Genomic DNA, 25,957 nt, shown 5'->3' on the forward strand with positions numbered 1-25,957 from the left:
ATATATGTCGCCTAACAAATATAAACCCTAACTAAAATGGGTCTTGGGCCTATTAAAGCCCGATAAAAGCCCAATACAATTTGAGCCCAACTTCCTCCAAATTGGAGGGATACCCAACAGTTTCGTACGTGCTTCAGTTTGTCATCATAGTATCTCGTTGCGAAAACAATAGCCAGGGCTATATGTATTATTATTTCTGTTAATACAGGTATTTAATGTCATTCGAGTCCTTTGCCTTAATCGAAACATACTAACCCGAGGGACTCGATTTTCAAGTGCTGAGCAAATCAAACAAGACGTTCATTGTGACATGTATAGAAATACCAACCGTTGTTGCCTATAGTCAAAAGTATTCTCGATTTCCTTAAGGAAATTCTATTTGATTATGGGCCACCATAGTAAGTCGAGAGTAAAATAAAATATCTTGTGTTAAAGAAAATTATGCCCATAAAAAATTATTAGCCAGTCATTAAAAGTACATACAATATATATAAATAATATATGTATGAATGTATGTATGAGAGGGAAGGGAAGGTTCCCATCAAGTTCACGAGGTAAGTACTCTTTATTTTAGGCCAACAAAGGAATGAGAGTGACAGGGTGGTTTGTCTTGTAATGGCCCCCTTCATGCAAATGGAGGAGCCTGGAAACTTGGACAAGCTCTGAAAATCAGAGCTCTTCCATCAACTCAAGAAGAAAGAAAAAGAATACTTCACATTTACATCGTATATTGTATATATACATTGTATATATACTTAATATAAATACACCCGAGTTAAATGCAAGATCTTTCGTGAGGACTCTCAGGCCACGGCAGAGAGAAAGGCAGAGCCATCACCCCAGTCAGCTCCTCACGGGTTTCACTTGCCTCCCAACTCCCATTGCCACCAATCTTCGAGCTCCCTTGCAGCCTGCAAGTGGGTGGGTTCAGAGTCAGCTCTTCTGGGTTGGGTGAGTTATGGTCTTCTGGCTGCAAAGTTTGGATCTTTTTAGCATCTGTTGGAGTTTAAGGAGCTGATGTTATGTGGGCACCTTTCAAGTTTTTGAGCTTGATATGTTTTTCTTTTTTTAATGATGTTTTCGTAGATTCCTGAGTTTGCCCTTTTGCTTGGAAGTTCACTTTTCGCTTTGCTTGGATCGGGTTGTCGGCTCTGATCTGGGACTTTAAGTGTGTGTCACTACTGTCACTCCTCTGCTTATTATAATCCATTTTCCTAATCTCTACTTTACTTCAATCAGACTTTTCGTTTCTTTCGTCAGTTTTTTATTCAACATCTGAAGAGGTCTCTTTTATGTGCGTGCGTGCGTGTGTGGTTTCTTATTTATTTGTCAACTTGGGGTTGCAGCGGAAGATCAGAATCACCTTTGACAATGGATTCTTGCTGTGTGGGCTTAAGGGCTCGTACTCATTTGCCTCGAGCTAGCACGGGCGTCAAAAATGGCGGTGTCGGGTTGTTGGGGGAGAGAGTCAGAGGCAGCTTGAATCAGAGCGTTTGGGTTGATCAGGTTGCAAGGAGTCTGAGAGATGATGAGAGTGGTCGAGCCAAGAGGAAGATCAAGCCCGGTGCTGCTTCTGCCATTATCACCTCGAATAACTCTCCCGAGACACTGGTGAACAAATATGATTTTCCAAGCTGGATTGTGGATTTTTCTTGCAGATTGTCTAAGTTCGATTGCACGAGTTTGATTTGAGTCTTTTCTTGTGTTGTTTGTTGAAACTGTTTTAGACTGTGAAGGCTCCGGTATTTCCTAGACAGAGAGCAGACCCGAAAAATGTGGCTTCGATCATATTAGGAGGAGGTGCGGGGACTCATCTGTTTCCGCTCACAAGAAGAGCTGCAACACCTGCTGTAAGAAAATTTTCACTACACTACCTGATCTACACCACTTACCTTGTAGGAACTTTATTAAATAGATCGTTATGAAAATTTATATTTGGTTGTCGAAAACTGTTATTGTGCTACTGTTCGATTATTTTCGATCTTGAATATTTGGTTCTCTCCATTGGTATGTTGAAAACTAATAAACGGGGAGTAATAGATGTGTCTTAGCGCGAAATTTTTCTGAAAGAAAAGATGACTGCTTTTTTAGGTCCCAGTAGGTGGGTGCTACAGGCTCATAGACATCCCGATGAGCAATTGTATCAACAGTGGAATCAACAAGATATGCGTGCTGACCCAGTTCAACTCTGCTTCTCTCAATCGCCATATCGCCCGCACTTACTTTGGGAATGGCATCAACTTTGGAGATGGATTTGTGGAGGTACACTCCTTCCTTGTCAATAGTATTTGTTTCCCGGTTGATTCTTGTGTTTTTTTCATGTTCCTGTTTTAGAAAATCACCTTCATGTTATTTTCATTTGGAGATCTTAATGCTTAATTAAAGTTACTTTGCCGGATAACAGGTTTTGGCAGCCACTCAGACGTCGGGAGAAACAGGAAAGCAATGGTTTCAAGGAACAGCTGATGCTGTTAGGCAATTCATATGGGTTTTTGAGGCAAGTACTAGTGCATATAACTTGCCGAGTTTTCTTCTCTCTAAATTAATTTTTTCAGTGAACTTTCCAGCTCCTCTCATAAGCATGTGGAATTCTGTAGGATGCCAAAAACAGGAACGTTGAGAACATTCTGATTTTGGCTGGGGATCAGCTGTACCGAATGGATTATATGGACTTTGTACAGGTAAATGGTAAAACAAGGCAGAACTGAGATATTTTCCTTGGTTTTTATATTTATAGAAGCCTTTCTTATGCAATCTTATTTGCAATAACAGAATCATATAGACCGAAATGCAGAGATATCTGTATCATGTGCTCCAGTCGGTGAAAGGTTTGCCTCTAATTCGTTTCTGTTTGTTTTTTTCTCTAGAATCAAGCATCTCTGTTTAACTAGCCTGTTGATCTCTTGATTTTTTTCTTTTTCTTAACTTTTGAGTCTTGTACAATGGAAAGGACAACTTTTAAATGCTTACATGCTAATTTACTTTATGATGATTGGATTTACAGCCGTGCATCAGATTACGGATTGGTGAAGATTGACAGCAGAGGTCGAATCATCCAGTTTTCTGAGAAGCCAAAGGGTGATAATCAGAAAGCTATGGTAAGAATTAAGCACATTTCTTTTTTGGGCCTATGTCATGTCGTTTGTCATATTATTCCAAAGATATGGTATTTCAAATAGGCCTACGTCATGTCCTAAGTCTGTTTGTCGTATTATTCTATATAAATATAGTGTCTCGAGTAAATCTCTGCAGATTCCTCGACTTGTATGGACTTACAAGAATGCAATGTTGAGGTAAAACGGAGCTCAGTTTTTGTATTGATTTTTCAACTAATTGAATGGAACAGAAGGGACCACTGTATCGGATGACATTAAACAACACTGCCTTAAACATGTGAGCTTGTTTGTATTTAATCGGGAATGTAAATAACGATGGATAATGTTTGATTTAAAGTGGACATAAAATCACATGCACTTCACACTTTCTCTTCTTATAACCAAGAAGCTTCTTTAAGGCTTTACTTTCTTTTTGTACCGAAGTCCTGAACATCACAAAGAAATGCTTGAGGTCATTCCAATCTTATTTGATGGATCTTGCAGCGAGTAGATACCACAACGATCGGATTGCCTCCGCATGAAGCTGCTAGATCTCCTTATATTGCTTCAATGGGAGTCTACATCTTCAAGACGGATACCTTGTTAAATATGCTGAAATGGAGGTACCCTACATCCAACGACTTTGGATCTGAGATCATCCCTGCAGCTGTGCTGGAACATGATGTTCAGGTAACAGAAACTGCTTCACTTGGAAGAGGCTTTGTGTTGTAAAAATTTCCGTTCTCATGGCTTTGCTTGTGGTCTTCACATTTCGACATCGATAGGCTTACATCTTTCGGGATTACTGGGAGGACATCGGGACCATCAAGTCCTTCTATGATGCTAACTTGGCTCTTACCGAAGAGGTATGATTGCAACGGTGCTTGTGCATTTCTTCCTTTAGCTAGAATCAAATCTCACACTCCTGAAGGAAATGATATCTAAAGGAAACATTGTTCAGAGCTAATGCGAACTCTTCTGAAACCATCAGTGTGCATAAATTAAAGGCAGTTTAGACATTCCGAGCTCGAAGTACTACTGATTTTATTGGTTCTTTCTTACAGGTTCCGAAATTCGAATTCTACGACCCAAAAACGCCTTTCTACACATCTCCGCGTTTTTTGCCACCAACAAAAATGGAAAGATGCCACGTGAGCTGGATTTCCTCTCATCTGCTTTCTCTTGTCCACCTTATTCCAAACAAAAGACTAAGCTTTCTTCTAATTCTCATGTTGGACTTTTACAGATAAAGGATGCAATAATCTCACACGGTTGTTTCTTACGAGAATGTACTGTGGAACACTCCATTGTCGGTGAAAGGTCCCGCTTAGACTATGGTGTTGAGCTGAAGGTAGATGTGTTTTTATTCTTAAGCTTATGATACTCTTCCCATCCCCTGATTTGGGAAAAGGAACACGAGAACTGATTTCCTCCTCTTTCTCTCGACTTTTTGATAGGATACCATAATGATGGGTGCAGACTATTATCAGACTGAGTCAGAAATTGCCTCTCTGCTTGCCGAAGGGAAGATTCCGATTGGGATTGGGCAGAATACAAAGATCAAGTGAGAGTCTACTACAAAGTTTGTCGATTTACTGTTATGATTGAATGCACTGTATGCACTTCTAACCGTGTTTTTTGGTTCTTTCTGCGAAGGAATTGCATAATTGATAAGAACGTAAAAATTGGAAAAGACGTGGTCATCCACAACAAAGATGTAAGTTCGATTCTCAATCTGAATACTATAACCCTCATAGGGAATTTTTCCAAGTTAATCGGTGATCTGTGATGTATAGGGTGTTCAAGAAGCGGACAGGTCAGAGGATGGATTTTACATCCGATTGGGAATCACGGTCATCCTGGAGAAGGCAACAATAGAAGACGGGATGGTCATATAAAGGGCCTCTTGCTATATTGAAGACAGGCGGAGGAGGAGCTTTTTTGGGGGAGAGTGCGATGCCTCGGAGCAATTCCATTGGAACACCAGAAGAAAACGAGGTACTGTCCTGTGATTATCCAGTAGCCGGGATCTAATCTCGAGTTCTTACTATATTATTACAGGGAAAAAGGTATGATAATCACTATATTGTACGATATGTAGAGTAGAATTTTGTTATGTTCATGTACCATATGACGCTATTACGGTGGAGACATCAAGAGAGGGGGCTGATTATAGTCTGTTAATGATCAGTTTCGGAATAATGAGTCCCGGCATGTTGCCGGTTGTTACCGGGCTTTTAAATGAGAATGCTGCTGGAGGCAGATCTGAGCACTTCGTCGGAAGTAATATGTATTAGAACTTAATCGGAAAGTGATAATCCCGGAACTGTCCAATGCATTGTGGTACTGGTTACAATACAATGTGGTATCTTTGGATTTTACTAATTTCGGAATTGTAAATTTCTCGCATCTCCCAAGTTTATATCGACCAACTTCAGTATTTGCATTTGCTATTATATCTTTAGTGTAATTGATAAACCACCATTCGTGAAGGTGTTCGCCTACATGAGTTTGATAATAATCATATGCAATCTGTCCTGGTGCCACATGGCGGTGCGCGGCAAATGCCGTGTGGCAGTTCGTAGCCATTAACATGAGCAGTTGCAAATTTCCAGCATCAGAGAGAGAGAGAGAGAACTGGAAGACACAATTGTTGATTGTAGAACCGCTGTGTCAGAATTTAGGCATAAGGAATGGCGCAAGAGATCAAGAAGGAGATGGCCGGTGTTTGGGGTCAGTCGGAAGACGATGTGTCGACAAAGCAATCCCTTCATCGACAGCCACAGGCCGACTCCGGTGCTGCCCTCCAGTCGTTCCTTGACCGCATCCCCATCAGCTCCCTCCCCGGCATCAATAACTCTCCTGGTAAAGCGTCTTTCGGTCACTTTCTGCTCCAATCCACATCACTAGATATCGAGTACATCACAAGCCATTCCACACGCTCGTAGTCCATGACCGTGATCTTGGCCTCGGATCGGTGTCCCATTATTGTTCTCTGCTAATTTTAGTACCTTTCAAGATCATCTGTTGAATGTGTGCTAGGAAGATGTTGTCATGAACTGGGAGGAGATAATAGTAAATTTGAAAATTCCCCCTCCATCTCGATACCGAGGCTCGTCATTAACATTCATTTCATTTCGCCTCCCCGGATTTAGCCCAAGTCTTCGAACTGAGGGCCGATCATAGCGTGAGAGATGCAGTTTGCTTGCTCTACAAGAACAATGTGTCTGGTGCACCCATCGCAGATGCCCCATCAGACACCGCTAGGAGATTCTCCGACAGATACATCGGTTTCGTCGATTTGGCGACCCTGGTCCTCTGGTCTCTCGAGGTAAACATAATAGACAAATGACTCGGTTCTGCGGCTATATGGCTAAAGTTCGAGGATCATTATTAGCTCCTTCGGTACGATCATTTTAGCCAATTAATTTCAAGACGAATGTGATGACCTCTCCCAGGAAATCGAGACGGATCGTAATGCACAGCCCTTGGAGGAGCTCAGCCATCAGAATGATGGCCACACCAGTTTCTTCTCCATGTTAGATCAAAATTCTCGAACCCGGCAAACCAAGGTACGAGTGCCATTTGAATCCTTTTATTCGTAATTGTATTGTGTGTGTGGTTCTGCATTATTCATCCATTGGAGACCTTATATTAACAGGTGATCGAGCTAGCGAAATCATTCCTGTTGGACCCCTTTTTGCCTGTTCGGTTAGAAGACTCCCTCTTCCATGTCCTTCTGCTCCTTTCGAAGCATCGTGTGCAGGTTCTTCCAGTCATAGAGCCGTCCAAGTGTCAAGTCATCGGCTTCGTCACACAGGTATTCTGGAACAACACATATCTTTAATGGAATCTTAGTTCGAGTTCGGCAATTCCGACCTGACATCGGTTTAACTCTGTGTAATTCCGCCAGAACGCAGTCATACAGTTGCTTCTTCAATCAACCGGACTCGAGTGGTTCGATAGCATTTCAGATCAAGCCATATCAGAATATAGGTACTTCCACATGAAAGATATGCATCTCGAGCATAATGTTTGATTAAACCGAGTGAGTACGTAATTTATTGATATAGGTTTGAGAACGAAGACCATATGGTCTGCGTCTATGAGAACCAAACGGTAGCTGAAGCTCTGCTTACGCTGAGGGAAAACCAGATGGGTGCAATCGCAGTCTTAAACCGGAAGACGAGGCAGCTCATCGGTTGCTTCCGGAGCAGCGACATCTATCTTCTACTCGACAACGACTATGTTTTCCATTACCGAACGTGAGTTGAGTTGACTGTACATGCTTATACAGTCGAGCTGAAGAACGATTTTCTGAAGACACTTCCACGTAGCACGCAGGGACACAATACCGAGTCGATTGGTCTCTTATCGCATTTACGGTTAGCTCATTCCCGGTTTGCAGGAGTATCACTGTTGAAGCCTTCATTCACATGGAGCCAGACGACAATGCACGAGGCGACCCCACGATCGACCAGGACCTCAGGGCGCTCCTGAAACCTGGGTTGCTTTGCCTCAAGAATGGGTTTTACCCAAGAATGGACTCTCCAATCACCAGCAAGAAGAGCGACACTCTCAAGCAAGCCATGAAGAAGTTGGAGGAGGCCAAGTGCGACTCCAGCTTCTTACTGGACAACACTGGTGCGGTCCGAGGGGTCCTTACGTCGAGGGACGTGATCACCCAGTTCGCTCCGCCCAGCACAGACTCCAGATTCAGAGGAGGTCATGGCTTCTTTGAGTCAGCCCTGGAGCAGACTGGATGTCATGTTGAAGACGGACAACTCATCCAAGATAAATGATTTCTTTAACCTTCTTGCCGAACAATCCGTTCCTTCGACGTAGTTATTCTTCTCGGACAAATCTTCTACATTGTCAGTCTTCACAGACGGATCGTCTAATCTTCTGGTTTTGGCATGAGATCAATGAGAATTCCTCATGGTTGGCAATCAAGATGAGATAATTTTCGAGGTTCAGCTCATAAGCAAGCGATGAGATCATTATTATGCAGAGAAAAATGGACTGTATTACCGTATTATCCTGCAAAACTCAACAATAACAATTCGGAATATAATTTTTAGATAAACACTAGCTCGAGAAATTTCTGCTCTCTTCACATATCTAAAGCCAAACTATGCAATAGTCAAAACCTCCATCAGGAAACGAAAAATTGCAAAGGAGAAAATTGAAAAATTCCTCGTCCATGCTACAACAGGAATGCAGGTTTCTCTGGAAATAAAACTAAATTTCGTGTATGTCTCGAAGGTTTCTTGCACTCTCAGATTCTCCATAGTGTCTAGTGCGAGTTTACTACTTCAATGGCCCGAGCTGCTACTTGACTATCAGTATCAGCAGGATTAGCAGTCTTAATCCCATGATCTATTTCTTCTTCTTCGACTTGCTGGAAAGAGATTGAGTGTAAGCAGTTCCCTGCAACAATAACACCAAGAAGCGAAACCAGTCCTTTAGAACCATAACAAGAAGCACAGTTCAAAGTCAAACTGCTCTCCAATATGATCTGCTAAGTGCATAGATGTATAACTTTGAAGGAAAGAAACTGATTGCTTTGTGACCGACATAAGTGGATTGGTTGAGATATGGCCTTTAAAGAGGACACTATCACAAATTAACATGGAAAACCCAAAGTTTTATAATGGGGATAACTGGCATACCTGAAGCCATTCGTCCAAAGATGCATCTGTGGTCTTTGTCCCAACTTCAACCTTTGGTGCTCTCTTGGTTTTCTGCCCAAACATATTGTGGATCAGATGGAAATTGGGATAACAAGAAATCACACAAACCAAGACAATTTAAATGCTTGCACCAAAACAAGATTTAGAACCCGCTGAAATTAATTGGCCAATAATAAGAGACAGGAGCATTAGAACTCAACTAGAACCTTATAGTGAAATAGATGGTACTAACATGAACTGAGGATATCATCAACAGCCACTTACCAATAATGCCCAGGGACACGCTCTTAAATGATTTATGCACAGATTTAAGAAAAAGCTACTTCAAAATGATCGGAAACGGTTACCAGAACTCGAGTCTCCCAGAATTCTGCATTTTTTAATCATGCAGTCATTTGCATCACCATGATAGAATATATGCAGTTACTCAGACAAGTGCTTAAAGGAGCATACAAAGGCATTCTACATGCATAGGTTTGAAGTACTGCGACTTCATGTAAGTAATGGCCTTTCGCGCGGACTATGTGGAAAAGGCTCATTCATGCTCATGCAAATTTCTGGGCCTAAAGGGTAATCATAAGCCAGGGATTGACTCTGAGAGGAGTTAGCTGTTCATGAAATTAAGAGGCACAAAAACAGATAGAAGATTATGCACTTCTTTGTTGTTTACTGGTGTACACTAATAAATACTTGCGCACTCAAAAAGGCATGTAAATGATTAATGGGACCCAATTCAAACTCTTTACCTTGGAGAGGTGCTGTATACGACCATGAACCCATAAACCAAGGAGGACAAGAAGGGCGATCCCCAATGTGAAAAGAAACACCGATTCCATGCTGATGAAGCCACCAACCTCAACAACCTCGATCGTACCATTGTAGAAGATACTCTGATAAGGTTGCTGATCTATTTCGTAGTAAATGGTTCCCACAAGATCAAAATTTCCAGGCTGCAATCATATTTGATCGCTAAGTTAGGAAATGTTTATAAGAGGTAGAATTCAGTAAATATACTTTTCAGACTACTATTATATTGATATTATAAATTTTTTTTGACATCTTATTAGTAAGGCAAATATTAAGACAATATTATCAGTTAGTTAGATTAAACATACATTTTGTCAACACCTTGATAGACAATGATCATTATCAGTTAATAGAGTCAATTGATTAACATAAGCCCAGTTTTACATTGCTTATTATTATGGAAGATAGTTTGAAACCAAATTTAAAACTACATAAGAACAAATCAAAACAATCTCTGGATCCATACTGCCAAGTCCTCTGGACTTAATTTTCAAAACATTACATGGATAAATTTCATTTACTCCTTCCTTTTTCGAGGTGAGCATTAGCATGTCTCATTATTGGAAGGCCAAAAGATCAGGGAAGGTAATAGCCGACGATCAACAAAAGAACATTCAGGAGATAACCGAGAAATCCAATATGCATTTAAGAGAAGTTAATACCTGCAAGTATTTACTGACAGCAAAAATGTAAGGGAAGGTGGCCTGTGTAGAAGCTGGAACTGATGCGTTATTGAAAGCCTGCAATTAATCAGATTGCGGATGCTATTTTGGTAAGAAAATTCGAGTTGAAAAGATAACGAGTTTTTTAAATGCAAACTCCAACTATAGGTATCGTCCAAAACCAGGTAGCTTCTTGAGTGGTCTACAGTCTAGAATAGTGAACTGGCACACTTCAAAGTGAGAATACTAAGTCAGGTGACAATTTTTCTTAAAATGTTACCATGCTTTTCTAAATGCAATCCCCAAATATGAATAGATGCAAAAATCAGTTGTTTCTTCAGCGATTGCGGACTATGGAACAGTGAACTGGCAAGTTACAGTCTCTGTAAGGTAACATTTTGGGATCCTTTCTTCACATTTTTTTTGGATCGAATCCAGCATTCCCTTCATTCATTAAAAAACGATCCAATAAAATAAGCCTAAATCAGGCCTAATACAAACAGGAGTGATCCTTACCTCACATTAAAGACGTGCATTGGAATTAAAAGCGCAAAAGCAATTAAGTTCGAGAGATTACCTGAGCAGTGAGGTTTTGAACCAGTAGATTATGATCAAATGGAAGATGAACACTGGCCCTGACCGCGATTACATTCAAGCTCAATTCACCTATAATTGGCATCAAAGGAAAATGGGGCCTTCGTTCAACTTAGACAAATATGACATAGTAAACCAAGTAAAAAATTATTAGGAAAGTCACAGATGCCTAAGAACCTTCAGAAAAAGGCAATGGTAGATGACTGGATGTTGTATGCAAGTGAGATAATACAGAATATGGAACAAGCTAATAATTTGCGACTCTGCCTAAATGAAGTAATAAAAAAGAACATGACAGAAAAGGACTCGATCCATTTACCATCATTTTTCATTCCAACTAGTAATTCTGTCTCTTCTCCGGCTGGGACCACTGCAAAATGTAATCTGTTATAAAGCGGAAGCCCGAGAGACTAAACATCCATATCCACCTACAGACAAATTATACTCACATCGTGCTCCATTCTTCGGGAAAATGCAAACAGTTTCAACCCCAGGAGCTGGACTTAAGTTCCCATCACCAAAAGCTTGCGCGTCCTCACCCACAATTCCAAGCTCACCACCTTCTTCAGAAGTCTCTGTATCTTCAGGCTCTGAATCCGTTTCACACCTGGCAACTGTTCAGCAAACAAACGGTTAGATAACACATCAACACATTGAATTCTCATGCATGTAACTGCCCGTTATGGATCGAATCATTATCGCTACCTAACTCAAGAGGGCTAAATCTTTAAAGGCAAGCATAACCATCTATCCCATATGTGAGAAAGCCAACGTCGTCCAATGAATGGCGAAAGCACTATACAAACTTGACTCGATTATTATCCTGAAAGACTTAAAGACGGAAACTTTATCACCCCCGGAACAAACTTCCGTAACTATAGATTAAAAGAGAAGCTTTTCACGCAAAAACTGCATGAAGAAGGTAAACCGAAGCTCCCATCAAACCTCACTTCCATCAGATCGAAACGATCGGGCCATGCAAGGAGACGAGCAGAGAACCCATAGGAGCAGTATTTACGAGCTCAAAGAAGAAATCGACCGAAGTTCAGTAACGAAATTCACAGAGCGATCGAATCAGCGATTGCAAATTAGAGCACGAGACTGTGGTCACAGGTGCGAGCAGATGAACGGATCTAGATCTGAAGCTGGGGATAGGAGCACACCTTGGAGGAGGAAAGGGGACGCGAGGAGGAGAAGGGCGAGGAAGAAAGCCCGGACGTTCTTCGCCATCGCCATGCCGAGGGGTTTGCTCTTTACGGGTCAAATGTTGATTTGGCTTCAATTCAATGGCTCTCTCCGTCCGTGAAGACTTTCTGATATTTTACACAGACAGACGACGAAGCCAAACTCCGACAGGACAAATGGAGTGGATTTGCTTTTTGCACCCCAAACTTCCTTTTGATAACACTTTGGTCCCTATAGTTGTACGTATTATCCAATCAGGATTCAGCACTCATAAGTTACAAATACGAAATCATATGTTTTTTGAGTCGAACGTGCACCATGAAGCTTTTATACTTTATTTGGATTGGAAGGACATGAAGGTAAAGGAAAGGGAGGGAAGATAAAAATTTTCATATATCCATTTCCCCCTATCCAAACAAAAAGTGCTTTAAAAAGTGCGAACATCACAAATATGTAGTAAATAACTTATTATTTGTCCACCATTATCGTCCTTAACTAGTACGTTACTAGTGATACTTGAAAATACTACTATGTGTTTGTTAGTGTTTTGTTTGTATCAAATGCGAATGGAAAGTATTAGTAAAATTCATGTGATAAATAATTAGGCAGTCGTCGGTCGTGGTTATTTGTAATTGGTAAAGCATTATCAATTTCTAAAGACATTGAAAGAGAATAATGCCTCATAAATTGAGCACTCATACATATCTTTGAGTCCACATCCCTAACATTGGCACCGTTCTCTTGGTAGAGATAACTTTGGAGTATCAACTCCCACGTTGAAAATAGACGATGACCTTGGTGAGTTTAGAAGATCACGAGCCATTGTTTTCTCTTAGGAAAAATATAATATCCATTCAAAGCAAACAATATCTTAAAGCAGAATTTCGGATGGCATTTGATATGAGATAATGTAAGTAGATTACTAGCAATGTTGGATCAAATTGCCTAGACTCATAAAATTGCTCCGTGAGGGGTGTTTATAGATTACCATCTTTGTAACAACCTTCAAACACTGGAATATATCGAGCATTAGAATCATATCAAACTGAGTTTTGATACCACTCTAAAGCGTCTTCTCGCCTAAAGCAATCTCTCTCTCCCCCTATCGAGAGTGCCTTGGCCCTACCAATTTCTATTCAACATTTAATTGGTACAAAACTAAATTGATAGTAATTGAGATTGTCAGTAATTTTAATTTGGTAATGCCCCAAACGCCGGTACGCCACCTCAGTGTCACGGATCCATAGATTAGTCAAAGTACTAATTGAAAAATGAAAACTACGCATAAAGTTGTGGATGGAGAAATAGAAAGAGAGCGCGGGGAAGAACTGGACTGGAGTTGCAAAGGCGCTGAAACTCAGGGGCCAAAATTGCAAACTGAAGTATAAAAGGGGCTCCAACCAACCAGCAGCTACTCCAAAACCCTTACGCTGCCAAAACCCTAGCTAGAGGAAGAAGAACCGCCATGGGCAAAGTCAAGGGGAAGCACCGTTTGGACAAGTTCTACCGGCTAGCCAAGGAGCACGGCTACCGGTCCCGAGCCTCATGGAAGCTTGTCCAGCTCGACTCCAAGTTCGGTTTGCTCCGGTCATCTCACGCCGTCCTCGACCTCTGCGCCGCCCCGGGTGGTTGGATGCAGGTGGCGGTGCAGCGCGTCCCTGTCGGCAGCCTCGTCATCGGCATCGACTTGGTCCCCATCGCCCCGATCCGAGGCGCCATTTCGATCGAGCAGGACATCACGAAGCCCGAGTGCAGTAAGAGGGTCAAGAATCTGATGGGGGAGCGCGGGGTCCGGGCCTTCGATCTGGTGCTCCACGACGGGTCCCCGAACGTGGGAGGGGCATGGGCTCAGGAGGCAATGAGCCAGAATGCTCTGGTTATCGATGCCGTGAAGTTGGCCACACAGTTTTTGGCTCCAAAGGGCAATTTCGTGACTAAAGTATGTGTTTTTCGTCGTTCTTTGCTGCTTCTAATGCTGCAAGAAATCGTACATTGATGTTGTTTTCGTTGGGGCTATGTTTTGTTGCTGTTCTGTCTGTCTGTCTTGTTTATCAAGAAGTTAGCACCTGACAGAGGGTTGCCTGTGTATTATATTGGGTTGAATTGCCCTTATATAGGAAGGAAGAAATCGATGTCGAAAGAATTGAATTTTACTTCTCGGAGCTGCCTGAGGTGAGGGTTGTTCCTCAGGAGCTCTACGGATGGAATTTCCCTTGCCGATTGGAGGTTTTTCAGTGTTGGAGGAGACGGTGCTTGGCGATGCATTGCGTATCTTATAGATGTGTTCTTCAGTAGGCCTGCTTGGTTATCATTACACTCCTATAGAGTTATTTATATTCTTTGACCCGTTAGAAGCAGCCGGTGATCAGCATCCTTGTTGTTTGGACTAGGATTCAACAATATTATTACATTAGAGGGCTATTTTTATTGAAGATGGATGTCTTGATAATTAGAATTTTCAGCAAAGGAAATTAGTCCAACTTCATTTAGCATTTTGAATATTCTGAAGTTCAGAAGATTGTCCATGAATTTGATAATCTCTATATCTAGGAACAAAGTACTGTTTTTCTCAATTTAGGTTCTTTTCCTCTTTTTAACACGTGATGGCTGATCATTAATTTGTCTTTGGTACCAGGTTTTCAGGTCCCAGGACTATAATTCTGTTCTCTACTGTCTCAAGCAGGTATTATATGGCTGCATAGTGAGGTTACTGTTGTTTTATATATCCCTGGACCCGGTTTGATTGATGTTTCTACACAGCTGTTTGAAAAAGTAGAGGTGGATAAACCGGCAGCTAGTCGTTCAACATCTGCTGAGATATTTGTTTTGGGCCTGAAGTACAAAGCTCCGGCAAAAATTGATCCAAGGCTTCTTGATGTGAAGCATCTATTTCAAGGTTCTATTGAGCCTCCTAAGAAGGTAGTTTTTCTATTGAAGTCCTTATAATAATCGTTGGTGCCATCTCTTTGCTTTATCTTAGAATTTTTGTATCAACTTTATTTATCTTTGGTATAGGTGGTTGATGTTCTTAGAGGAACAAAGCAAAAGAGACACCGCGATGGGTAAGCCTTCCCTGACTGGAACTTATGAAGTTTTCGATGCTCTCATCTTTGCATAATTAAAGAGAAGTAAAGTAATGTTGACCTGCTATCAATATGATGGGAATATGGGTTGGTTAATGTTTAATCTTCTTTGTAGGGTTGTAATGTAAGATCAAAGATTCTTTATCGTAACTTTTTCAATCCTGTTTGAGTGGCTTGGTTCTCAACGTACCGTGACTTTAGTCTCTTTTGAACTCTATGAAACTGATACTGGGTAGCTTTTCTCCTAAGTTACTTTTGTATTGCATAATTTATGTTGCCACTATGTGATCTTACAAATGTGAGTTTTTGTCGATTCTTGTTCTAGATATGAAGATGGAGACACTACTTTGAGGAAAGTTTCTTCAGCTGCAGACTTTATATGGTCTGACTCTCCTCTTGAGATACTTGGTACAGTAAATTTCATATCATTTGATGCTCCAGCTTCCGTGCCAATCAAGGAGCATGCATTAACAACTGAGGAGGTAGGCTTTTCCTTCTCCCTACATTTGGTCTCATCTATAGTCCTCTCTTGGTTTCTCACATTAGTCTACTGTCAGGTGAAACATCTATGCGACGATTTGCGTGTTCTTGGGAAGCAAGATTTTAAGCATCTATTGAAGTATGAGAATTCATCTTTCCGTTGCTCTCCGATCAAAATCATCACTATGTTGTCATTCTTTTGATTATCAATTTTAAAATCATCTTCTAACATGCTTAACTCTCCTCTTGTAATATAGGTGGAGAATGAATCTTAGGAAGGCACTCTCTCCCTCCCAAAAAGCTTCTGCTAGTCCCGCAAACATTGATAATCAGGATGAAAATAAGGAAGATGAAGATGATAAGATACTAAATGAGATGGAGGAATTGACATATGCTATGGAGCGCAAGAAAAAACATGCAAAGAAACTTATTTCAAAGAGGCGAGCCAAGGTGCGGCTTCTTATCTTAAGCTTTTAGAATACTTTGGGTGTGATCTGGGTCCTATTGCTAGCAAATGATTCATACCAATTTAAATTTTTCAGGACAAGGCAAGGAAGGCTACAGGAATGCAAATAGATGCATTGGAAGATGGATACATTGATCATGAGTTGTTTTCTCTTTCCTCCATCAAGGTCAGTTTATCATCCCATGCATCCTGTATTGTTTTATAAAGCTGGACTATAGTGTATGCATTTGAGCAATATTTGCAGCTACTCTCTCTCCTTAGGCTGCAAATGTGATGGGCAAAAATGATCCACTCTTCTTTTTTTTCCTGGTGGTTAGCTGGAGATACAAATGGAGCTAAAGTGGTTCGAACTTGCTTATTTTTATGCTCTTCTATTGTTTTAATTGCTGAAGTAGTTTAATAACAAATTTCAGAATAAGATTTCTATCTGCAAATTCACTGAAATCCTAAATATTCACCAGCCTTCTTCTCATGCATGCATTTCAAAATGCTTCTACTGATCAACCCGGGTTGCATTTCATGAATTAATCCTATAATTAGTAATATTTTTGTTGGTGATGTTAATTGTATTGAGTCCATAAAGCAAGCCCTTCATATAATTGCTTTCTTTAAATCCCTTTCCGTTTATATAATGGTCCTTCAGGGGAAAAAGGATTTGGTTGCTGTTGATTCAACCTCACCTGAAGAAGAGAACCGAAACTTGAAGGATAGTGACGATGAAGATATTCATAAGGAATCTCGGGGACAATCTTCCAGTGATTTAGATTCAGATGAAGAGCGCAGGAGGTAATTTCGTCTTTGCTGATGGCTAAGCTAGCATTTGTTCATGTCAATATTGCTGCTGACACCGAGATGTTATGTTGTCTTGGTAGATATGATGAGCAAATGGAAGAATTTCTCGATCAGGCGTATGAACGTTTTTTGGCCAGAAAAGAGGGCAGTTCCAAACAGCGGAAGCGTGCAAGGCAAGCATATGCTGACAAGGAAAAACTTTTAGAGGTAGGAAGCTACTATATTTGCATGTTGGTAGAATACGCAACCCATCTCTTGGTGAACAAATAGGTTAATAAGTTGTTTATTTGGTTCTCAGGGAGGTGATGATCATGAGGGTATTTGTTCTGAAAATGAGTCGGACAAAGAGGGGACTGATAACGAGTCTAATCCCCTCATGGTATCACTTGACGATGGAGAAAAGCCTTCTCAAGAGGAGATCACAAACAAGTGGTTCAGTCAAGATATCTTTGTCGAAGCAGCGGAAGGAGGGGATTTTGAGGTGTCTTATCATAGCGATGAAAATGAGATGCAAGTAGACCGACCTGTGGACAAAAAGCTATCTTTGCCTGATAAGATGGTCAAAGATAAGAAGACAAGTCAAGCTTCCAAGGAAAAAGATGATTTTGAGATAGTACCTGCTCCTTCTACAGACACAAGTGACAGCTCATCATCCGATGAATCTGATGATGAAGATGTTGAAACCAAGGCCGAGATCTTGGCCTGTGCAAAGAAGATGCTGAGGAAGAAGCAAAGAGAGCAAATTCTTGATGATGCCTACAACAAGTACATGTTCGATGACGAGGGTTTGCCCCAGTGGTTCTTGGACGAGGAGAGGAGGCACCGCCAGCCCATTAAGCCCGTGACTAAGGAGGAGGTTGCGGCAATGAGGGCCCAGTTCAAGGAGATCAATGCCCGACCAGCTAAGAAGGTGGCTGAGGCGAAAGCCCGGAAGAAGCAGGCTGCCATGAGGAAACTCGAGAAGGTAAGGAAGAAGGCCAACTCCATATCAGGCCAGGAAGATATTTCCGACCGGTCGAAGAGGAAGATGATCGACCAACTTTACAAGAAGGCTGTGCCCAAGAAGCCTCAGAAGGAATACGTGGTAGCTAAGAAGGGAGTTCAGGTCAGAGCTGGTAAGGGGAAAGTCCTTGTTGATCGGAGGATGAAGAAGGATGCCAGGAAAAGCGGCATGGGAAAGGCTGGGAAAGGCAGCTCAAAGAAGGGAAAAAATGTTAAGGCTAAAGGAGGTAAAGGGTCCGGGAAGGGACCTGCGATGAAAGGGAAGAAGGGGGGAGGAAAGTCGAAGAAGATGGGAGTCCGTGATTGAGGCAAGGTAAACTCAGGCCATGTAACAAAATTTTGATCGGTTATCTCGTGTATTCGTTATACCCATCATGCCCTTGGAATTCCTAAAACTACTTTGTTAAGAAGATCTCTGAGGTTTTAAGTTAATGAAATGGAAGTATGAGCTAGATTTTGATTGATGTCATTTGAGTTTTAATTTGAAAGATAGTTCTTCCCCAACTGAGACTATTATGATCGATTAGTAGTAGTGTTTGAAATTCAGTGAGGTTCACCTGATTCCTTTGCTTTGTGATATCATTACAATTGATCATCAATTGCGTTATGAGACAATTACCTGATCCTGTTGCTTGGGTTGCCAAACTAAGGCCTAGATTCGAAGACCACGTGATGCTGATGATCCCAGACATTGTATGTTATAGACAGTTGAAATTACTATCTGGTTACGAATTGAAGAAAGGAGCAGATGGCTCTGCCCAAGAAGCCTAGGAAGGAAAACCTCGTCAGGAAGAAGGGGAATCGGCCTAAGCCGGTAAAAAGGGAAGTACACTCCTTGTTGATGAGAAGAGAAGGAAGATACAAGGAAATGCGGGATGGGGAAGGCCGGCAAAGCAGCTCAAACAAAGGGGGAGAATGTTAGGATCAGGTAGGAATGGGGTCACCGAATCCCAAAATTTGGTCGTTACAGAAAATTTGTGAGGTATGAAGTTACGAAAGTGAAGTATTAGCTAGATCCCAATTGATTCTGCCCTCTACTGTTATCAGCTTTCGGACACACACCGTGCGATTTTACACGAGAGATAATTCCCCAACCGAGATATTCCCGTCTGACTGTTAGTGTTATTCTCTGCATTTCAGTGCAGTCCAAGTACCATTTCTACGCATAAGCCACGGCCATATAGTTCTTACTCCTAAGGTGACATACTTTTCTCATCTTTTGTACACAGCTCTCAACTCTGCTCTGTGGCCTCCATGATGACATGAGATTCCCCGAAAAATAGAAAAGACAGGAGGAAGAGAACTTGACGAACAGACACCAACAAAAAATAATAATTCGACAATGTTTGCTAATGTAAAAACAATTCCGTAAGGGAGCCCCTACGTTCCAGGGCACTCTGCAGACTCGGGGAGGTCTGTTTCCCCATCTTAATGGTCCCAAGACTGGAGATCCCCAGAAAATTACCCCTTTAGAGAAGTTGTCCTCCCGTCTAACGGTCTCGAGCCACAGAAAAAAGTGCTTCTTTCCATGATATTTGAGAAGCTTTTTTGAAGGGAATCTGTTGGTTTCCCTTTTCCCTTTGAACTCAAATACACAGCGAGTGGAGACAGCTAGGCAGGGCAGATGAATGAAAGTGTGTGTGTGTGCAGGACGGAATGGAATATTTGTTGTGGGGGAGGATAGGGCTGAGGTGGGGGCCCCATGAAAGAGAGAGGGCAAAGATCACCTCTCCCAATCCCTTATGACACACAGGATCTCTGGAGAGATTTGGCTTTTGGATGAGGCTTTAGCTACCTATCCATCCATCCATTCATCCATCAGCAGGCCCACTCTCTCTCGGGTCTTGACCAACAGATGGTCATGCCCGATTGATTAAGTTCCTAGTTCGGGCATGAATAGCTTCTCGGAGCAGTCACCACTCACCAGAATGGCTTGGTTTGGGAGTGCTTTGCAGAGATGCAAAAGCATCGACCAGATTGAGAAATCCTGTTTATGTTTGTCAAACTCAAAACAATGTCAGATCACAAAGGAATGAATATAGATATTCTACGTGGCTCTACCATTGGTTCTAGTGATGTATAACTCGTAGTTCGAGTGAACGTATTTTCCGACTTAGGGAAAGGAAAGCAGCCCGGGTTCTTCTTTATGTGCATGTATTTCACATGCCCTGAAAATGAAGGGGCTCATTGTAGTGGCTCCATGTTATGTGAAGGTGCACTAAAGTCGCCTTAGCGGCCCCTTCAGTTGGTCCCCTACTCTTTCTATCAGTTATTAGCCCCCACAACACCCCCAATGAATACGAATGATGAAGTTCGATTTAGCATTAGTTGCAAGACAGTAACTTTTCATTTGCGCCCACTCCGAAGCACATGGGAGGACACTGCATGATCAACCAAAGTTTAGCCGGAGGCGCTTTGAAGTTGATTCCATCTTCAATAGTATCCAGGGCTGAGAAGGCCAGTGTCTGTCTATACCAGGGCAACAGAATCCTAGGAACTTGCACGAGGCCTACCTATGTCGTGCTCTATGGCTCGAGCCAGTAGGCCATCTGGGCATCTCTTATTCAATTCGATCTGCTAAAGAGAAATCATCGGCGTCCCGTTTTCGATGATCAGAAGGAAAGGAGTTTGTGACTTGAAATGTTGAGGCTGATGGGACACCATCCTTTATTCATCATCCACTTGAGACTACACTGCCCGCCACCATTTTTCTTGGAGACTTTGTTTTAGGTCCCCCTCTATGGCTCGAGCCAGTAGGCTATCTGGGCATCTCTTATTCAATTCGATCGGCTAAGGAGAAATCCTCGGCGTCCTGTTTTCGATGATCAGAAGAAAAGGAGTTTGTGACTTGAAATGTTGAGGCTGATGGGACACCATCCTTTATTCATCATCCATTTGAGAGTACACTGCCCCCCACCATTTTCTTGGAGACTTATTGTTTTTGGTCCCCCTCTTCGGTCCTCCATCCCCATCAACTTTATAGTTTTTCTCATTTCTAAATATGTACTAGGAAGTTTTATCCGGTTAAGGAATCGTCTGTTTCTTCTGCAAGCAGTGAGATCAGCTTGTTGCAACGCGGTCGACTCGTAATCGAAGCGACTAATGGTACGAAAGAAGGGTAGGGGCTAACAATAGAGGAGCATCATTCATGCTATTGCATAATCAAATGTGATCACATATACATCAATTACATATACGTATATAGATATATATATATATATATATGTATTTACTGGAAAAGTAAAAATAAGTTGATTGAGGAAGCCGCTTGGAATGAAGTTGTCCAAGAGTTCCCAGCCGATGACGACATCCAGATGTTCAGATCTCCATCTTCATGTTAGTAGCCTCCATTGGACCTGCAAAATGTTCAATTTCCGCAAATTTAGTACTTCGGAATTCCTATATTCGATTAGCTTTGTCGGATTTTAGGTTTTCCTTTCGGAACAGGAAAAGATTTCCGGGTGCAAATGCCCTTTGAGAAACACAATTGTTTGGATGATATTAGGAAAAAAGAAAAAGTGAAGGAAAGGGAGAATATGAAAGATCCCTTCAAACCACTATTTCCCTTTATTTCATTCAATCAGACAGCACCAGCTTCTTCTTGTGTACAATCATTAAGGTAAGTGGGGCTCCTCTCTTTATCAAGAAATTATCGCATGGTCTCGTATCGGTACTCTCGTCTAATCATATTTTCGAGAGATGTACATGTCCTTTCAGCGGACAAAAAGATGCAAGTCCCATGAATTATTAATAACCGATTGATTCGGTGATCATGTTCACGTCAACCATGCTATGAGAATGCCCGATGAATTTTGTTTTCGGTCTTTTCCTACTTTCTCTGACTTCTATTCATTGGAGATGAATTATTGTCAAAAAAGAGAGAAGGTTCAATCACCCATATTGTACTGCTGATGGGATTGATATGTTGTTGTTGCTGTTGCCCTGCCCTGTTGGAACTCCATGTTGTAGAGATTCTGAAAATCCGTGTCCCACGTCGGCCCGGGCTGTATTTGCTGCGATTCGAAGATGACCCCAGCATAAGAACTTAAAATCATTGAAATAGGAGCAGTGAAAACTTTGGAAAGTTTTAAACCCAATAGTAAGGAGGATAATTACTGGGAAGCAAGACGAGTCGATGAATGGATCAGGGACGGGCACGGGACCACTTGTTCTCCGAATACCCATGTCAGGATTGATAATCCCCATGTCGAGGGTCGAACACGAGACTACTTGCTGCATGGGATCGAAATGTAGGTAGGCTGGGTTAGTTAGCTCCGGGGACATGTCCATTGTCGGAAAGCTGCTCGTGCAGGTAGGAATCATCTGTGGATCATAACAAAGTAGAGGTGTATCGGTGATTCCATAGGAAGAAAACAACCCTATCAAGCGAAGAGCTCTCTTGAATGTGAATTCGGTCCGAAAACTATGCCAACAAATCTGTTGTTAATGTTATCCTATGCAAGTAAGAGGTTGATTCATGTGTCACGGTACAATGTTAAGTAAGCACTTCCCGTAAAAGTTCAAACGCGAAGATGTTAATTGTCACAGTACAATGCTAAGTAATCACTTCTCGTAAAAGTTCAAACATGAAGATGCATCGACAATTCGTGTCAAGCATAGTCGACTTAATTATGACTGCCTTCAGCAGAGATCAGAAGATCATTTAAACAGCTTTCAAATAGATAAGAGCCGGAGTACCTGGTTTACCTCCTTCTGGAAGAGGCTGTCGATGTCGAAGTCGAGCCTCGGGTTCACAGCAGCTAGTTTCATGGACAAGAACTGTTACATTGCAGAAAATCTATTTACTCGCACAGAGAGCTTGAAATTTCCGATAGACGATCATATTGAAAGAACCCGAATATAGTTAAAATAAAGGCCAGTTTACCTCGACCTGTCGTTGGAGAGACTGCACATAGTTAATAATCTCGTCAAGCATTCCGGCTTTTCCGGTAATTTTGTGGCATCCCGGTACCAAATCTTGCAGGAATTTCATCCTTTCGCTGATCTTTTCCCTCCTTACCTGTATTAACGATATCGAGATACGACTTAGAAGTTACAACTCATTTCGACAAGGTTGATACAAAATGTTATGCTCGGTCTTATCCAGAGATATCCCAACTCACTCTTTCGGCTAAGCTGTGGCTATCGGTGGCTTGACCCCGGCGAGCACGGACATGGATATAGTCAGGCTTCTGGACTTCGGAAGCTTTTGAATTGTCCTTCGAACTGCTTACAGATGTCTCTTTGTTGTTGTCGTTGCCATTTCTGGCGTCCTTCTTGTTGCCATTGCTGTTATTGTTGCTTTGCTCGGTGATCTTCGATTCCAACTCGTCGGAGCAACCTTTGATCTTCTTGTCTCTTGCGTCATCCTCACAGCCCTGATCACGAAAACGAGGAATAAATTCATTTTCTTCTTCCACAGAAACAGAGAGCCCATATGCAGGGGAAAGAAAACAGAGCAGCTCACCTTTGTGCTATGCGCTCTCTCAAGCTTCCTCTTATTGAACCTTTCCTTCCCGACCGGTGCACCGATCTTCTCCTCCGCCAGTGCCGCCGCCATGGCCTGTGCTCCAGAGGCTGCCATCACCACAGTGGTGGGGCAGCTGGCGGTCCCGGAAATGCTCCCACAACTGACCTCATATCCGGAAGGAGCAACCCCGCCACCGAACCCGATAGCAGGCACCTCAACCTTCCCCTGCTGACCCCAGTACTCAATTCCGCTAGCCGGGTCAATCATATTGCACTGGTTCACGACTTCACCGAGCCCCATAAAACTCTCGCTGCCCGGAGAGAAACACGACGACACTCCGCCACCGACACCATAGAAGCTCTGGGTCTGCTGCTGAAACAGAGCAGCCCCCTGGTCTTGCTGCCACTTGAGCAGGCTCGTCCGCTGCCGCTCGAGGACTGTCATCTCCGGAGAGTTCACGCAGTGTATCGTATCCGGCAGCACCATCTTCATCAGAAACAGAGACCCACACACAACTCTTCCAGCAGTAGAAGGAGTCAATGAAGAAAGGCAGTAAAGTGGGGTTGCTTTCTGAACAGAGAACAGAGCAGTGCAAAGGAAATGGAAATGGAAAAAATGGTGTGCTGTTTTGGGGGGTGGGGGCCGGGGGTTTGGTGCCAAACACGAGGGCTCTGTGTTCAAGAAAAAGTGCTCCAATGGTGATTGGGTCTCCCCCTCTCTCTCTCTCTCTATCTCTGTGCTGTGCTGATCTTCACTTGGCCTTTTTTGGCTCAATTTGGGAAGGAACCAATTGGGGCAGAGAAGGTGTGGTGCAGGTGTGAAGGGACGAATGAGGCAAAGAGAGCAAAATTGTAAGGCTGCGGAGGTTGGGAGCGTGGGGTATTATATATATACAACAAAAAGCTCCATACCGCTCTCTCCCTTTTTTTTATTTTTTTTTTCCTTTTCCTTTACTCTGATAACACGTAGATACCATAAAATATGTGTAGCATCGAATTGATTTATGAGTTGCCGGACCGTTTCGTGCTAGCCTCTTTCGCGCAATTTTGACTGTCAAAATATGCAGATATTACGTCGTATGAAAACCTAAAGCAGTAGCAAAAGCAAGAAGGGATTAGTCGCGTCCCCGTCGAGAAGGTGCCTTTTCATTTAGTCAAAAAGGGAAGGATACTATCACATCTGCTCTAATGGTTGTGTCCAATTATTACCAATCAGAGTTCCATCTTCACATTTGCATGCTACGTGGTCGGGTCTGTGAAATTATTAGTTCTTTCTGATCCTACTCCTCCACGGTCATTTCATGTTGTAAGATCTCGTGCTAACGGGATAAAGAGCTAATTTGAAGATCTGACCTGAATAATGAAACCATGGAGTATGCAATGCATTCATAGACTTTTTCTTTTAGGCCAATGGTAGTGCATATAAATAGAAAGTGATAGGGACATGGGAAAGGAGAAGAAGAGCAAAAATCTCAGTGCGTTAATAGGAATCAAATTTATGACCTTACGATCAAAGAGTGTGTGTAATATAGTAGCTCATACCCTCGCTTGACAACTAAAAGATTACAAAATCCACACCCGTACACTTTATAGACCTCCCATTGCAATCGAAAAAATTTACAAGTGATGATGGTTGGAATATATTACCCTTGTTTTAGTCCGCAACTACCTTCTTTCCTTTTCTTCTCCTCTCCCAGTTTCCTAGGAATCTAGCTCTCTCCTTTCTCTCTTAGTCTGTCTTTCGTTAAATAATATGATAAATTATACTGATAGTTCAAAAAGTTTTATAAATATTTTAATATGATATAAATTTTTTTTTTGTTATTTAATAGTACAAAATATTTTAAAGTTATTTTAGTATAGTACAAACCGTCATTTCGCCATTCACGTCGTCAAGTCGACGCTGATGGTGCAAAATCGTTTTTTATGGAACATTACATGATGGTGCAAAATGTTTTGAAGTTGTAACTTAATAGTACAAAATATTTTACATAAGTTACATAATGATGCAAAATTTACAGTTTTGTAAAGGACGGCTTGACGGCGTCAATAGCGAGATGACGGTTTGTACTATACTGAAATAACTTTGAAATATTTTGTACTATCAAGTAGTAAAAAAAACGTTTTGTACCATATTGAAACATTTGTAAAAAAATTTTGGACCACCAGTATAATTTAACCTAAACAATTTTAAGAAGGTAAAAATGAGTATGAAATAATGAAGGAATTTGGAGAGAGCAGATAGTTTCTTAAAACTCGTACTTTTTTGCACTCATATGTAGCTTAATATATGTGCAAAATGAAATGCATATACGGTATCATCATAAGAAATCAAATGTCATTCATGAACAGGCTGGCGCATGAAAAACTACTCCATGAAGCTGATGAGAAATCTACCAAAAAACTTGAAGAGAAATCTATGAAAAAGGACCTAATTATTCATCTCAAAACAAATACTACTTTTACGCACTATATGTAGATATAAATGATGTTACCTAGTTGTATCGAATCTTTTATTTTTTGATGTTATCGTCTAGAATTATGAAGTCTGATGTTCAATTTTCACTTGTAAAATTTTTCGTTGCCTCTCTTTATTTCTTATATTTCTATGTCTCGAATAGACTTACAA

At 41.6% G+C, this 25,957-nt stretch overlaps 5 protein-coding genes across 7 annotated transcripts; 3 read left to right on the forward strand and 2 right to left on the reverse strand.

Annotated features, from left to right (window-relative positions):
- Positions 1–689: 689 nt before the first annotated feature.
- LOC116195169 (glucose-1-phosphate adenylyltransferase large subunit 1-like) lies at positions 690–5,476 on the forward strand. Of its 2 annotated transcripts, XM_031524152.1 has the most exons (16): positions 690–951; positions 1,087–1,168; positions 1,347–1,611; positions 1,728–1,850; positions 2,092–2,262; positions 2,405–2,497; positions 2,598–2,681; positions 2,773–2,828; positions 3,005–3,098; positions 3,600–3,785; positions 3,881–3,961; positions 4,160–4,246; positions 4,342–4,446; positions 4,553–4,659; positions 4,752–4,812; positions 4,892–5,297. In XM_031524152.1, the coding sequence occupies exons 3-16, from the start codon at positions 1,372–1,374 to the stop codon at positions 4,991–4,993; spliced, it is 1,590 nt and encodes a 529-aa protein (XP_031380012.1). In that variant the 5' UTR covers positions 690–951; positions 1,087–1,168; positions 1,347–1,371; the 3' UTR covers positions 4,994–5,297. The 2 variants fall into 2 exon arrangements, with proteins under 2 accessions (XP_031380012.1, XP_031380011.1); XM_031524151.1 differs by lacking the exon at positions 1,087–1,168 and having other exon boundaries at positions 693–951; positions 4,892–5,476.
- Positions 5,477–5,558: 82 nt separating this feature from the next.
- Positions 5,559–8,272, forward strand: LOC116195170 (SNF1-related protein kinase regulatory subunit gamma-1-like). 2 transcript variants are annotated; one of them, XM_031524153.1, is made up of 7 exons: positions 5,559–5,960; positions 6,251–6,426; positions 6,554–6,667; positions 6,757–6,915; positions 7,009–7,091; positions 7,169–7,360; positions 7,504–8,272. In XM_031524153.1, exons 1-7 carry the CDS (start codon positions 5,789–5,791, stop codon positions 7,895–7,897), a joined length of 1,290 nt encoding a protein of 429 aa, XP_031380013.1. In that variant the 5' UTR covers positions 5,559–5,788; the 3' UTR covers positions 7,898–8,272. The 2 variants fall into 2 exon arrangements, with proteins under 2 accessions (XP_031380013.1, XP_031380014.1); XM_031524154.1 differs by lacking the exon at positions 7,169–7,360.
- LOC116195171 (translocon-associated protein subunit alpha-like) lies at positions 8,137–12,184 on the reverse strand. Its single transcript, XM_031524156.1, has 8 exons — positions 12,015–12,184; positions 11,301–11,465; positions 11,171–11,221; positions 10,835–10,923; positions 10,258–10,335; positions 9,535–9,738; positions 8,768–8,839; positions 8,137–8,525 (listed from the first exon to the last, which is right to left on the reverse strand). The coding sequence occupies exons 1-8, from the start codon at positions 12,085–12,087 to the stop codon at positions 8,475–8,477; spliced, it is 783 nt and encodes a 260-aa protein (XP_031380016.1). The 5' UTR covers positions 12,088–12,184; the 3' UTR covers positions 8,137–8,474.
- Positions 12,185–13,437: 1,253 nt separating this feature from the next.
- Positions 13,438–18,420, forward strand: LOC116196242 (pre-rRNA 2'-O-ribose RNA methyltransferase). The gene is made up of 11 exons (XM_031525872.1): positions 13,438–13,975; positions 14,672–14,719; positions 14,797–14,955; positions 15,052–15,098; positions 15,445–15,601; positions 15,677–15,738; positions 15,857–16,049; positions 16,142–16,231; positions 16,709–16,851; positions 16,938–17,064; positions 17,156–18,420. The coding sequence occupies exons 1-11, from the start codon at positions 13,502–13,504 to the stop codon at positions 18,164–18,166; spliced, it is 2,511 nt and encodes an 836-aa protein (XP_031381732.1). The 5' UTR covers positions 13,438–13,501; the 3' UTR covers positions 18,167–18,420.
- A 2,565-nt stretch (positions 18,421–20,985) lies between these two features.
- LOC116194216 (transcription factor bHLH63-like) lies at positions 20,986–24,187 on the reverse strand. Its single transcript, XM_031522972.1, has 7 exons — positions 23,327–24,187; positions 22,983–23,237; positions 22,745–22,879; positions 22,558–22,638; positions 21,976–22,182; positions 21,755–21,872; positions 20,986–21,215 (listed from the first exon to the last, which is right to left on the reverse strand). The coding sequence occupies exons 1-7, from the start codon at positions 23,819–23,821 to the stop codon at positions 21,178–21,180; spliced, it is 1,329 nt and encodes a 442-aa protein (XP_031378832.1). The 5' UTR covers positions 23,822–24,187; the 3' UTR covers positions 20,986–21,177.
- Between the last annotated feature and the right edge of the window lie 1,770 nt (positions 24,188–25,957).

The sequence above is a fragment of the Punica granatum genome, chromosome 2, assembly GCF_007655135.1.
Source record: "Punica granatum isolate Tunisia-2019 chromosome 2, ASM765513v2, whole genome shotgun sequence".
NCBI classification, from domain to species: domain Eukaryota; kingdom Viridiplantae; phylum Streptophyta; class Magnoliopsida; order Myrtales; family Lythraceae; genus Punica; species Punica granatum.